The sequence below is a fragment of the Micropterus salmoides genome, unplaced genomic scaffold, assembly GCF_014851395.1.
Source record: "Micropterus salmoides isolate LMB-PRFRI ecotype aquatic unplaced genomic scaffold, ASM1485139v1 Ms_hic_scaffold_8, whole genome shotgun sequence".
In the NCBI taxonomy this organism is placed as follows: domain Eukaryota; kingdom Metazoa; phylum Chordata; class Actinopteri; order Centrarchiformes; family Centrarchidae; genus Micropterus; species Micropterus salmoides.
Window position 1 is genome coordinate 34,544,209 of NW_024044570.1, and position 15,090 is coordinate 34,559,298.

Sequence of the window (15,090 nt, forward strand, 5' to 3'; positions counted from 1 at the left end):
ATAATGTCTGTGGCTCAGGAGGAAGCTTACCAAAGTCTAAACAAGACTATGTAGCCTACAGCAACACTAGCAGCTCTGTGATGATGTTTGGCAAGTACAACGTTTACCATTGTTACCATCTTAGTTTAGCGTGTTTATCAGGCAAGGAGTGATGCTACATAGATGCATTATGGGAAATGTAGGATCAGTGTTTGTGGTGTTTGACCCATACAAGGGACTAAAAGTGAGGCTAGATCAGCTTCTGCTGTACAGAAGTGCAAGATTTCACCGGAGTGCCCATTTAAGTGGATAATTCTAGACTTTGGTCAAAATAATGTAGCATTTATATTCACGGCAGAAAACCAAAACCTTAATTAAAGCTGTGTTACTTTTAGCTCTTATCAGGTCTTATTCATCAAGTTCAGCAGTCAATCAGAGATCGGCATATCAAGACCCACTTTTTTATAGAATGTACTCTAGCTAATCTAGAGTTGGCAGTCAGGTGACCTGCAATAGTAAGAAAATATCTAAAATGTGCGTATATGTAAATATCCAATGTTGTTCATCACAGTGAAACGAAAGCACATTTTCCAAGTTCTAATCCTGTGTTGACTGCTAATTTATCTCTCGTTACATGCTAAATGCGTGTGGTGTACTGACATTAATTGCATTTCTTTTAAATAAGACCACACCTTACGACCCATTTTACATTCATCTTTATTGGTCAGGTCTTCCAGCTACCTTCCCTTTTTCAAATATCTAAAATGTGTGTCTTTAAGATATATTTAACAATCATACAAGACGGATGAAAGAAAGCAATACCGAATATCATAGCATTCCATCAATATATTACACATTTACATACCATGTCTACAAGCCTGAAAACTACAACTGCAGCCAAAATGTCCAAGTGGTTCCGATTTCCATGTGCAGCCAAAGACCTGAGCAACTCTTTACTTGAAGTATTAGCGATGTAATAAAGTAAATAACAGTGCTGTATATTCTTAGTTTATGGTCCTCATAAACACAGGTTTCACTGTAAGCAATTTCACATGTATTCCTATTAAAGCTTTTGTGTATTTTAATCAATAAAATTTGAACAAGATATAATCGACAGCATCAAATACTAACAATCTCATGACACTCATTCCAGGAACATGAGGAAAATGAATGCATGACATAATGCTATTAATATGTACCCGTTTGTAACGTTCTGATGGCTCACAGTGTATTAGGAGTTGTCCATAACGACAAACTGAACTTGATCTTAGAGCAGTTCTACAAGCTGGACAAGTTTGAAACTATAGCTAAAGGCAATGCAGTCGCCACCTTGTTTGTATTCACAGCACTGAGTAAAAAGTTTGGTGAGTAGTGAGTCTTAAAGGGGAGAATCCTGGTTTAGATCCTCTTCCAATGCTACATACAAAGTTATTATATGACCTGCTTCCTATACTGTTGCTGCAACGATTTCTTACATTTTCCAGAATGCCTTTAAAAACAAACTCCAGAGAAAGGACATGTAAGTTAATGCTTGTAGCGTGTTAGCCACTCAGTTCATGATCATTATGGCATGCCTTTTACACAAAACACAACATGGCTTATAAGTTACTCGCACTGTGGTCTCTAGTCTCTGTGTCTCTGAGCAGGTAGTGTTCAGTGGGTTTATCTGAACCTTTCTGATAACAGCTGGGATTGCAGAGCAGAAGACCAAAACAATGAAAGGCATTCTGGGGAGTGGAGGAAACTACTAACTGATGCAGATGAAGATGACTCAGGCTGAGGGAGAGAAGATTAAGTGCAACACTTCATCACTGCGTCACAGACTGATAATATAAGAAGAGTAACAGGGTGAGTTTTCTGCTAAGTGATGGCAATTTTCAGATTGTTGCTCTGTGATGACAACATAAACATACTGTATATCACAGTTTGACACAATAAACTTCAAGTAAAGTGTTGGATTTCTTTAGCAGTTCACTGAGGTTACATGACTTGCTGTTGGCATCATGAGTCGGAATCCAGCTTGACTATTCAGCCAACATAAAGTGCAAATACATAATAGCCAGGCAGGGAAGCACTCAGGAACACCCCAGGGACTGGTGTTGGTCCCAGGCCGAGAGCTGGACACACCTTACACTGGCTGCCTCCTAACAGCTTACAGGGATCATTCACCATTGCAAACAGCATGAGCTGCCATCTTTCAAATGCTTATAGTCATTCTCATAGCCTATCATAGTGCTGAGTGTACCTGTGGAGTTAAAGTTACATAAAGAATATTATGAGCCATACAAATACATCCATATTGTGGTTAATGATTCTAGTCACATGATTATTGGGTTTCTTTCTCACTCCAGCCGAACACAAATATCTGTGACAACAAAGCTGGATTGAAAGAAAATGATGTGTGATGATGGACGTGTGTGTGTGTGTGTGTGTGTGTGTCAGAGCCTAAAGGAGTTTTTATTTCTTTTTTAAATCTAATACTGATGTCGATACCTGGAAAATTAATGATATCTGACGTGCGTGTAATGTGTGGCAATTGTTATTCTTACGGCAGTGTTAAAGATATTTCTCTCCACAACTGACCTTTAAACAGTAATCATGACAAAAAGACCAACAAGTTTGTTTATTGTAGTATTTTGGTGTAGTTAATTTTCACCATGAATGTGTATTTTTTTTGTATCAAAAAGACCATAAATGACTGCGCAAAGTGTGTAGATGCATTACTTGAGTAACACATGTAAAGGCCAATGTGCACCAGTATTTGTTGGGTCCTACTGTGTGTGTGTGTGTGTGTGTGTGTGTGTGTGTGTGTGTGTGTGTGTGTGTGTGACACTGGTTTTCAGTGAAGTGTTAACCCCGTGTTGTATAAAAGGCCTTGTAACCAAAGGTGTTTTCTCCGCTGTAGGCCACGTACAGAAAGCCGTCCTCGTCCTTCTCCTTGTCGTACAGCTGGCCCATAGTCAGACTGCAAAACACAGCAGAAACCAGACTTTAGAATCAATTATATTACATCTGTAATTTGGGTTTGTGCAGACTAAAGCCTCTAATAGTGGTTATTTTGTGCTGATCGACAGAATTTTGAAATCAGTTCAAAAGCCTACAGTGATCCCAAAGGACAGAAACACATACAAGAGCAAAAGCACAAACATTTAGGAATAATGCATTCCAATTACAAAAATGCTGCAGATACGAAAACAAATGTACAAAAGGCGGCGTCCACCCAGAATGGCTCTTTTGAATTTCCAAACACTTTCTCCCTGTAGACCTGAAAGACGTTATAAAAAGGGTTGTATTGTCCTCGTTATTGAACATACAATAAAGAATTCATTATTCATGTTATTTCCAATTCCCACGTTTCTCTAGGCATCATCCATTCAGCCCGACCAATAAATCAGCCAGGCAGATATTATTACATGATTTTAGCTGATCTCATATACTGTATACAGCTGGTAACAGCAGTGTAAATGAAATGCTAAATATACTGTATGTTTGAAATATTTAGAAACAGTGTTACCATTACATAGGTTGCCCCCAGAGAGCGCTGTCAAGTAGAGCTAGGCAAGTTAAATCAGCCAGGCCAATTTTAGCTTATTGCAGATATATATCGGTATCAGTTTATATGTCTGTCTGAGAACATATATGATAAATTGCAATACAGAAATGCCGACAGCTCTTTTTTTAAAAGATCTGTGTAAGTTCGCCATGGCATTCTTTAGTAAGGAGAAGGGTGGCATTCTGAAAGAGGTTAAGAGGAAGTCAGAGGCTTGAAAAGCTGCATACAGATAAGGTTAAGATAGGAGAGATATGCCCTGACTTAATCAGTGACATTTCTGTTGTCTGATTGAAGCCTGCTCAGTTTTTTTCTCTCCCAGAACAGAGCCTGGGAGAGCAGCAGCATTGAACATGAGTCATACAATTGATATTTTTCACACACTTTCTTGACTCGCCACGAATCAACGAATCCCGAATATAGAAAATTGTTTCTCCCCACATCTAATCTTTAATGCATATTCTTCATATTTACTATTGTATATATAGTTTTTCTATCCTTAAAGGTTCAGTGCGTAATTTTTCTGAGGATCTATTGATAGAAATGCAATATAACCATGTTATCAGTGGTGTGTAAAGACCTTACGCAATAAGCAATTGTTTTTATTACCTTAGAATGACCCATTTTATCTACATAACCGCGGGCACCCCCTTCTATGGACGTCGCCACGTTGCATCGTCATGTTTATACAGTAGCTGAAAACGGACAAACAGCGCTGTTTGTCCGTTTGTTTGAAAATCCCCCTCTTACCCCTTGAGGGGTGGTATGTGTCATCCTCAAGCTCAGGTCACTGTTGCTCCTATTTTCCACATCTTTTCTAGCTCCTCTTTCAGCACTTGGTATTTCTCAAGCTTCTCGTGTTCCTTCTTCTTGATGTTGCTGTCGCCTGGGATTGCCACATCCATCACTGCAGCCTTCTTCTGCTGTTGGTCGATCAACACGATGTCTGGTTGGTTAGCCATCACCAGTTTGTCAATCTGGATCTTGAAGTCCCACAGGATCTTAGCTCGGTCATTCTCAACTACCTTAGGAGGTGTCTTCCATTTTGACCTTGGGACTTCCAGCCCATAATCATTGCAGATGTTCCTGTACACTATGCCAGCTACCTGGTTATGGCGTTCCATGTACGCACTTTCTGCCGTCATCTTACACCCTGCTGTTATGTGTTGTACTGTCTCAGGGGCATCCTTGCACAGTCTGCACCTGGGGTCCTGCCTGGTGTGGTAGACCCCAGCCTCTATTGATCTTGTACTGAGTGCCTGTTCTTGTGCCGCCATGATTAGTGCTTCTGTGCTGTCCTTCAGTCCAGCCTTTTCCAGCCACTGGTAGGATTTCTTGATATCAGCCACTTCTTCTATTTGTCTGTGGTACATGCCGTGCAGCGGCTTGTCTCTCTATGAAGGTTCTTTGTCTTCCTAGTCCTCACCTTCGGGTTTCTGCTGCCTGAGGTATTCACTAAGCCCTTCATCTTTCGGGGCCATCTTCCTGATGTACTCCTGGATCTTTGTCGTTTCATCCTGGACAGTGGTCTTGACACTCACTAGCCCTCGGCCTCCCTCGCTACGCTTGGTGTACAGTCTTAGGGTGCTGGATTTGGGGCGAAACCCTCCATGCATTGTGAGGAGCTTTCTCGTCTTGATGTCAGTGGCCTCTATTTCCTCCTTTGGCCAGTTTATTATACCAGCGGGGTATCTGATGACTGACGTGTATGTGTTGATGGCTCGGATGTTGTTCTTCCCCATTCAGCTGACTTTTCACGACCTGCCTTACTCTCTGTAGGTATTTGGCTGTGGCGGACTTCCTTGCTGCCTCCTCATGGTTTCCATTAGCCTGCGGCACCCCATGGTATTTTGTAGCTGTCCTGAACATCTGCAATGTGGCCTTCTGGTAGTTCAATCCCCTTGGTTCTGATCATCTTCCCTCTTTTTGATACCATGCGTCCAGTCCAAACGACATTCCAATGTCGTTGCTGTAGGTCCTGGTAGTGTGGATCAGTGAGTCGATGTCTCGCTCATTTCTGGTATACAGCTTGATGTCATCCATGTAGAGGAGGTGACTGATGGTTGTTCAACTTCAGAACCGGTATCCGTAGCCAGTTTTTGTGATGATCTGGCTGAGGGGGTTCAGGCCTACGCAGAACAGCAGCAGGGATAGTGCATCGCCTTGGTATATGCCCCACTTGATGGTGACTTGTGCAATTGGTTTTGAGTTGGCTTCCAGACTTGTTTTCCACAGCCCCATTGAGTTCTTGATGAAGGCTATTAGTGTCCTGTTGATTTCCAAGCATTCAGGTATCCATATATGTGGCTTTGAGTCATAGGCTTTCTTTTTTGAGTTTGTACCTCCCTTCTGCTACATAGCTGACAATATACAGTAATATAAAATCAATTCTAAAAATGGTAAATGGAAATAAAATAAATTCAGTAGAGCAGTGCTGAGGATGAAGTACTCATCATAAAGATTTTTGGCAAAAAATTACAGAATTACGCTAACCTTTTTTTCTGCAGTTTTAAAACTGCTACAAATAGCAGTTCATCATCAATAAATTCTCTCAATATTGATTCTAAAAACTGACCACAGCTTCTAGTGGCCTCTGCAATAGATTTAAAGAGGTGGTATTATGCTTATTTTCAGGTTCAAAATCCTATTTAGGGGTTGTACCAGAACAGGTTTACATGGTTTAATTTTCAAAAAAACACCATATTTTTTGTTAGACTGCACATTGCTGCAGCTCCTCTTTTCTCCCAGTGTGTTAAAGGCTTCATTTTAGCTATGGAGTGATACATCTTGCCTCTACATGATCTTTGTTGGGTGTTGCACATGCGCACTTCCTAGTTAAGGACTACTAGCCAATCAGAAACCACCTGTGTTTTTGAGGGCATATCGGACTAGCCGCTTGGCGAGCGTTATATGAGGCGCATTTAGCTTTCATCCCTGTGTCGTCACAGGGATGAAAGGGAAATGGCTGAACTACAAACGAGCTGTTTTTAGGCAGTTCAGAGCAGAGTTTCCGTGGGAGATGGGAACTCCGTTTGGGGTGGACTTTGGGCTTTTTCACTTTGCAAACCTATTACATGCACAAAAAAGGAAAATGGGAAAAAGCCAAGAAGCACAATACCACCATAATACCATTGTGTGCCACCTGGTCACCTTTTGGGGGAGAAATCTGCTTCAGTGCTTCACACCACCAATGACATAGATACATGATATATAACAGTAAACAATTCTGTCTTTCATTTAGCTAAGATTTCAATGTCTTACTGCAACTTCCTTCCATTATTACAACTGCAGAATGTAGTGTTGCTCTCACCTGGATTGGGGGACTGTTTTGTCGACAAAGAGGAAGATGGCTTTCTCTGAAGGCAGCTGGATACGTTTCCTGATAATCCACATGAACTGGGCCACTGTGATGTCAGAGGGCACCAGGTACTTCCTCTTATCAATGTCCACTATCTGAGAGCCAGAAACCTTCTCCACTATCACCTGGAGCACAAAATTTAACAGAAAAAATGTGAATGTGAGTTCACTGCTGTAACAGAAACTTTACTGCTATTATAGGATGTGATATCAGTTTGTCAGACTCAGCTGAACGCAATGAAGTAAACCATGTCAGGCTTACAACTGTGTCCGGAGTGAGTCCTGTTCTTATGACATGTGTCTAATGGTTGCTCTAGCTGATAAAATTGCGGTAGCATACACAGTAAGTGTATGCACTGAGCCTGACAAGCCTACATGTCCTATAATGGCCACTGCAGGGACCTTGTTTATGTGCAGTTGTCATGAAATGTCAGGAATGCTTAAAGCTCAATTATTAGCATTACCATTTGAGGATTTCCCAAACATTATTATTTATTTGTCGTGTTTCTGCCACCTGACAAATGTAAGCACTTTCCCTCTCATTTTAGGTCTGGTTTGGTTTCCGACAAGCCCTGAGGGAAATATCAGCTGCTAAATGCTCCACTAAGTTTTACCAGCTAGTTGGTTCCTTTGTCTGTGTCTATCAGGCATTTGGTGCTGGGCAGTGGGTATGTGCAAGAGCATTTTTACTGAAAACTGCTTGCTGTGACAGAAAAATACAGTGCAATGACTGAATCAAAACAGGACAGTTGCTAGTCGTAAAACCAAATCAATGAGCTGAAAGACACTAAAACCTTTGCATAGTGAGGGAAACGGCACACTTGGGTGATAATTGTCTGTGGGTTTGTCACTATGCGCATTACTTTTGCATTTCAGTTACTTTATCCGTTGCGCAGTTCTACCATGCTCGTGTTTACAATCCTGTCCAGTGTTGAACCCATTGTGTTATATAAAATCTAACAATGGAATGAGCCCAAACAATGGGAGAAAGTTTTTGTGTTCACTGACTGTGTGTCCTGTTCTCCCAGCAGTCCTCCCATTAAGCAGGTGAAGAATGAAAGAGCTAATTAAAAGATTGAGTTTAACAGGGATTATCATCCACACAAAAGGCTCTTGGTATGCATATAGGGCCAGGCAGGTTTTCCACAATGTCCCCCTGTATGCGCTCTGACCTGAGGTGTCAGTTTTCAGCGCTGTTATATTCCCTTCCTGACAGCACTAGCAAAGGTTAATTCACAGGTTTTTCAGACATGTTTACAGCGGGGTGTGCTTTGATAGCCAGTGTGAGATGTGTCATCACATATCAACAGTTGCAAGCAACTGTGAGTTTTTGCTTATACTTGATACATTAGTTCTGATATTTGTATTACACTGTGTTATTTTTATTTTCCAAAATAAAAATAGTTTGATGTTTCTCTTGTATACAGTATGTTTGACAGCATGACAAAAGCTACGTAACAACATTCGGACCAAGTTTAGAGCCACAATTCAGGAAAATATTTTTCATATAAATAAATGATTAGATGAAATGAGCACATATTTGGTTTGAACATGGCCAAAAGTATCCTTATCACAAGCTCATTAAAGTTGTTGATGGAAAACAAAAGTGCTAGCTTGCAAGCTAACTCTAGCTAACAAGCTCTTATTATTGTGTCTGTGTCCTATTACAGTGGAATATTAGATTACATTTGGATTCAACTTTGTTGTCATTGCGCATGTCACTAGGTACAAAGCAACAAAATGCTGTTAGCATCTAGCCAGAAGTGCTTAAGTGGTAATTAAATAAAATATCATACATTATTATAAAAAGTGTAAGGTATGAATGATTGGGATGGGCAATATGGCCAAAATGTTATCAAGATAAAAACATTTCATATCATTCAATATCGATAATTATCATGATAAATGTCAAATCGTTATTTCTTTCAAGTTTAAAGGTGGCGATTTTTGCCCCTGAATGAAAATTGAAGGGCCAGATGGTTAATTGTGTGGTTAAACTATACTTTATGGTCTCAACATGACAAACACTTAATACCAAACTGTGGATCACTGATCTGAGGTAGAACATTCAAAACTATTATGATAAACTTTTTTCTAAAAATATGATTAGTAAATCTCTTTCTCTAGTAAAGTGAATTATCGTTTTATCACCCAGCCCTATGAATGATATATAATATAAATATGTGTCTTCATGAATGTCTATTGCTACAGGTATGTACAGTCTATGTACGGGCTATGACTAAGGCAGTATGGTATGAATACAGTATGTAGACTAGTGCATTATTTAGTGATAAACATACACCAAACAAAATATAGATAGTAAATACTCAATTTATAAAGAATACATTTAAGTTACTTATCTTAAAAAAACTTGACGTGGATATGCCTTGTTCAAACCCATGTTTAGAAGCATTGTCACAAAGTAGAAAACCTTTGTTTTATCCAAAATATTTTCAATGTTCTATTGCAAAAAGAACATTGAAAATATGTGGGTGTACCCCATACAGCGTGTATCAGCGGAGGAGAGCAAGGATAGACTGGCCACTACCTGCTGAATCAAACCTGAGGGCCAATAACCCACACCACTGTAATTACTAGTAGCAGTGGCACTGGGGGTGTGGGTCACATCCTGTATAGCTTTGTTAACATATAGTCAGTGAACATCAGGGAACTGTACTAATAGGTCACTTTGTGGTATACATTGAGGTATCTTCATAGATGGTTTTCAAGAGATTACCAAAGCAGACAGGAGAAACTCTGTAAGCCATGGAGGGACTCAGACTCAGTTAAGGAAAGTTATGGAAAAGTGGGATTTTTCATTGGGGTCACAGCTGGAACTCTGGTTCTCGGAGCTGCATCCAAATCACTTCTACGTCACTCATTCTCTTCTTTCTTTCGCACTCACTGCTTATCTCTTGACTTTCAGTCCCTCACTTTATCTGTACCTTTAATGCCCATTCCACTGCAAAGAAACACCACCTCCCCCTCACTCACCGGTACTCTGTCAGGGTATTTGTTGCGTATTTTGGCTGACTCCACACATCGGTGCTCTGGGGGAGAGACAGGAAACAAACAGGAAGTCAGAGATTAAAGGGATAAGTGAAGCCTCTTGGGAACCTCCTCTCATGCCTCACTGCCAAATACAGCCAACCTTGTCCGATATAGTGTTCAGCATCAAAGCTGGCAGTGGACAAGTCAAAGTGCGAGGATTTTAGTTCAATTTTTGTCCTCAACGAATAGTCATTACTGTTAAGTTTAAGTAATGAATCACATCAATTGTCTTTATTAAGTGATACTAAACATTTAAGTACTTATCATTATCACAGACCAAGTCATAATGGGTCTATTTCCAGTATGCTTTGTGGGCAGGACCAGATGCGGCAGGCAGACACTGAACAGAAGCCAGAGGGGGGAGGGGAAGGTGATGGGTGATAATGATGTTGCGGATCCATTTAAGTTCAACATGTCGCATGCATTCATTAGCCCAGATAAGAGGCCTACTTTTGGAAACATCTCTAATAATCCCGCAGCAGCCTTTCTTTAAAAAGAACACTTGAGATTATCTGAAGAGAATATGAACACAGAAGCTGAGAGGAGCTGAGTGGCTGAAATTGCACTCATAGAGCTGCAAAACAACCTGCCCCAGCTATCTGGGCATGGAAACAACTTTACACCATCTTTTAAATAAATACTCCTCCAGAGAGCTTAAAATGTTCACATTAGAGGAACAAGATACAAGTTCAAGAACAAATACTAATGAAACACTCGGCATCTATGCAAAACACACTGATTAGTTTTTCAAATCAAATTTCCTGCTGCTGTTTTTATTGTTTTGCATGAAATTATCACTTCCCTTTGCCAGCAAAATAAACCCTGGAAGGCAGTAGCCTACCAAGCACTGTGAAGCAATACAAAAAGTTTAGGTAGGCCTCCTACTGACAGAAAGTGCTTCTTGGTGGTGTTTTTGTGCAGAATTAACTACCACGCTTAACGAATTTCTGACACGTCTGAAGGCATTTTCTACCAATGGTTTTCTACCAAGAATTTAATATAAGCAAGGCAACATTAAATTGTCAGATACTTAAATGGAATTTGGCGATGAAATGTCTCCATGCAAAACAGACACGTGCCAGGGAGAAACCAGCTGACTAATTTGATGGATCAGCAATGTAGAAGATGAACCCGGTTTTGGCCATTTGACATGTAGGAAGAACACGTTAGCATTTGTTGCTAGTCCTGCAAGGTTAGCCATGATGGATTGATGTAATTGTAATTTACAGGGCGCCGTGGCAAGCAAGCATGCACCTGTGTGGGATGATATGGCAAAATCGACGCGGAGACAGCTAAACAGAAAGGAGGGTGCATGACACTATTAACATCTCTGGTTTCATAACAATCCAAATCCCTTTACCGAGGGAATGGTCCTCTTTAAACATCCATTTCATCTTTGCTGGATCCCCGCTCTGTGGCGTGATGGTAGCGCTGAAAGGTGGGCTTCGAAATCAGCGGATAATGTCAGCGTACTGTCCAAAAGTCCAGGCAAAAGCGATCAAAACAAAACGTCAACAATGTCTCTCTGCCCGAAGCTCCCAACTGTCCTTCTGGATGTGAGGTGACGTCACTGTCTGACAGAAAGGTGGTGGTGGTGATGCTACCTTCAGGTGCTGTCGGACAGAATCAGTCCGTCCACGAATTCAGTCCTTTAAAAAACAATGCAGACTAGTACATGCAGGGGATTGCTAAGGCATTTATTTTGGATACAGAATGAAATCATTTATAGAATTATATAGCAAAACTGTTTTAGTAATATTATAATCAATTTTACTGCGCACATTAAAAGTTATTTCATTGCAATGTGCATTTAACAACAATTCCAGGCAAAAGCAAAGATTGTACCACATGTAGGAACTGAAAGGAGTGTCTGAAGGGAACATGCAGGCCTGCCCACAGAAATGACTGGGCCCCTGAAAAGGTCCAGCAAATGGGCCCTCTGCAAATCTGCTTTACTCATGTCAATGCATGCTGTGCTCTCTCTCTCTCTCTCTCTCTCTTCTACATAAACACATAGATGGCCTGCGCATGTGGTGTACTTCTGATGTTCTGACTTGCATGCAACAACATGTTTTCATTATGAAACAGGCTATATTTTACTAAAACAACATTACATTTATTTTAATAAGTAATGGTGAGTTTTTTGGTTCAAAATAAAATTTGGTTATCTTTGCTCATATTTACAATGAACATCACTAGTGCTGGACTACATGGGCCCCCTAGCAGCTGGGCCCCAGAATGCTTTCCCCTTTTCCCCCCTTGTGGGCGGCCCTGGGAACATGTAAATGTAAATGTTGCGGTTGAAACATTTGCGTCAGTTATTTCCTAACTCTTAAAATTTACAATACTGAATCAGAAAAGGCCCTGGAAAAGGACGTCTTCTGCCACAATAACAACAGTAAACATAGGAAGTCATACACTAGGTTTTTCGCCAGTTTCTAAGGATGCTGAATTTCTTTACCAGTGTCGTTGCAAATTAACACTACATATACAAAACATACAGTTAGTTAATAAATATGAATACTGAAATACTGATATCTACATTTAATCATCCCTTTTTCAGTCAAAAATAATGTTTTTTAAAATGAATTGGTAATGGGTTTTTTTCATTGCTGAAAAGAGGAAATATCAGAAATGCTCTCTCTCTCTGTCTCAGCTGCCTGGAGGGACTGATTAGCTCTGGTATCAAACACAGACAGGCAAATGAGAAACAAAGTAGACAAATGTGCTTGTAACAAATCACATGGGTAGACACAAAGAGGTTGTGTTGTCACTTACACACTTTGTAAGGTATTTCCATTGGACAAGAGAGCGCAAAGTGCAAAGGTACTGCTATTGTAGACCCATGTCACAGCCTGTTATTTTGGCTGAACCCAGGCCATGTGTAACAGCACATTCTGTGGGAGGTGTTTCAGGCCCCCCTGAGTCACTTGGAATGGGTGGTACTCTGCGTTTTCCTCCAGGAACCAGGCCTGGTACGTGTCATTCTGACATTTGGGAAGCGTTACTACACTATTTGAAAGGTATTCCACATGGCAGATTTCCTGCTATTCTGATATTTGGCAAGAGTGACACACAGCCCCAGAGACCAACATATTACTCCCAAATCATTAACAACAGGGGGATATGACCCCTGTCCACTTGTCATACACTAGTTCCAATAGGAAGATATTTGAAGTGGACAAACTTTGTTCACATCACATACACAACAGTATACTATTAAATTAACATTATACTTTTTATTTAATGTTATATTTAAATTAAATAATATTATACTAATATTTACTCCTCAATGCTGTGGATAGTGCCTCTGCAGTGGAGAAATGCAGATTTAGATATAAAACAGAACAAGGGGAACAAGTTGCTCTTAGGAGGAGTTCGGCTGGAAGGGGCACATAGTGGCACAATGGCACATGGCATCCTGACTCTGGCTATTTTACTAAAGTTATTGTTATAAATATTGCTCATTAATCTTGTTTATATAAAGTGTGGTGAGGGTTGGGTGAATCACCTGTCCGTCCCGCAAATCACTGCTGTCTGATTGTAGACTAGGAGCCAGAGCTTTCAGCTATCAAGCTCCTCTCCTGTGGAACCAGGTTCCAGTTTGGGTTCAGGAGGCAGACACCATCTCCACATTTAAGAGTAGGCTTAAGACTTTCCTCTTTGATTAAGCTTATAGTTAGGGCTGGCTCAGGTGAGTCCTGAACCATCCCTTAGTTATGCTGCTATAGGCCTAGACTGCCTGGGGATTTCCCATGATGCACTGAGCTCCTCTCTCCTCTTCTTTCTCTCCCTTTGTATGCAACCTCATTAATGCATGTTACTAACTCGACTTCTCCCCTTTCCGGTAGTTTTGTGCTTTCTCATCCCTCTCCTCTCTCTTCCCATCACTTCCTGCAGGTGTTTCTGGCTCTGGAGCTGTGGAGTCTGGATCTGTGGTTGCGAGTAACCTGCTGCCCCCGTGTTCCTGCGTTCCCATTATAGATAAAACATATAATGGAAAATAAGACAAAAAGGCTCTCGGGTATTCTGTGTTGCTTTCAGATCTGTTTCTCCTGTAGATCATCTTTTCTCAATATCATCCCTGCTGAGTCAGCACACATGCAGGTAGGGCTGAACGATTAATTGTTTTCAAATCGAAATTGAAATTTGAAAAGAACGCGATTAGCCCATCGTGAAGACGGCGATTAAAATGTGGGTTAATTATACAGTCACGCAGTTACATATTCATTCTGTTGTCATCCTTGTGCGACAGACCTGGTCGCCAGGTTCCTGCTCAACACCCTCTGCTACAATTATTGTTACTAGTCCTATTGCTATTATTGTAATTAAAATCATTAACATTACGATTATTATCATTAACACTACTATACATATCTGTGCCATTTTTCATTTAGTCTATAGCAACATCACCTTTACTGTCTGTACCTCTGTGTGTGTATGTGTAGGCTGCCTCCCTCCCCCTCTCTCTCCTTCCATCTCTCTCTCTCTCTCTCTCTCTCTCACCCCCAAATGGTCGAGGCAGATGGCCGCCCACCCTGAGCCATGGTTCTGCTCGAGGTTTCTGCCTCTTAAAAGGAAGTTTTCCTTGCCTCTGTCGCCTAGTGCTGCTCTTGGTGGGAACTGTTGGGTTCTGTAAATATCATAACAGAGTATGGTCTAGACCTGCTCTTTTATGAAAAGTGCTCTGAGATAACTGTTGTTGTGATTTGGCGCTATATAAAAAAACTGAATTGAATTGATCATTTTCCAATGTTCCTCTACCTCTCCTGATGGCTTACAGATGCATTTCAGCCGTTTCAGATAGTTTAATGTCTATTTATAATACCTGACTGTCATCCAGAATTCATAGAACTGCAATTACAGTCTCGTTTTAACATCTATAAAAGGATGTGGGGATTAGTCGACCAGTCGATTAAACGTTGCTACACATTCTTAGTCAGCACCAGAAATACTAGTCAGTTAAAGTTAAAGAGAAGCTTTTAACTTGTTAGAAAACGGTCTCAATTTAATATTGATGCCTCCATATGACCTACATAAGCAAATGGTCAACGAGAAAATTGTTTCTATATAATTATTCTAAATGCCTGTCACCAGGTTTGATTTCCTGCTAAAATCAGACAAGCAGAACAGAATATACTATATATATATAT

The 15,090-nt window shown here is 40.6% G+C and overlaps 1 protein-coding gene across 1 annotated transcript; it reads right to left on the bottom strand.

Annotated features, from left to right (window-relative positions):
* Positions 1-672: 672 nt before the first annotated feature.
* Positions 673-11,514, bottom strand: gabarapl2 (GABA(A) receptor-associated protein like 2). The gene is made up of 4 exons (XM_038706942.1): positions 11,298-11,514; positions 9,881-9,936; positions 6,840-7,012; positions 673-2,944 (listed from the first exon to the last, which is right to left on the bottom strand). Exons 1-4 carry the CDS (start codon positions 11,329-11,331, stop codon positions 2,830-2,832), a joined length of 378 nt encoding a protein of 125 aa, XP_038562870.1. The 5' UTR covers positions 11,332-11,514; the 3' UTR covers positions 673-2,829.
* Between the last annotated feature and the right edge of the window lie 3,576 nt (positions 11,515-15,090).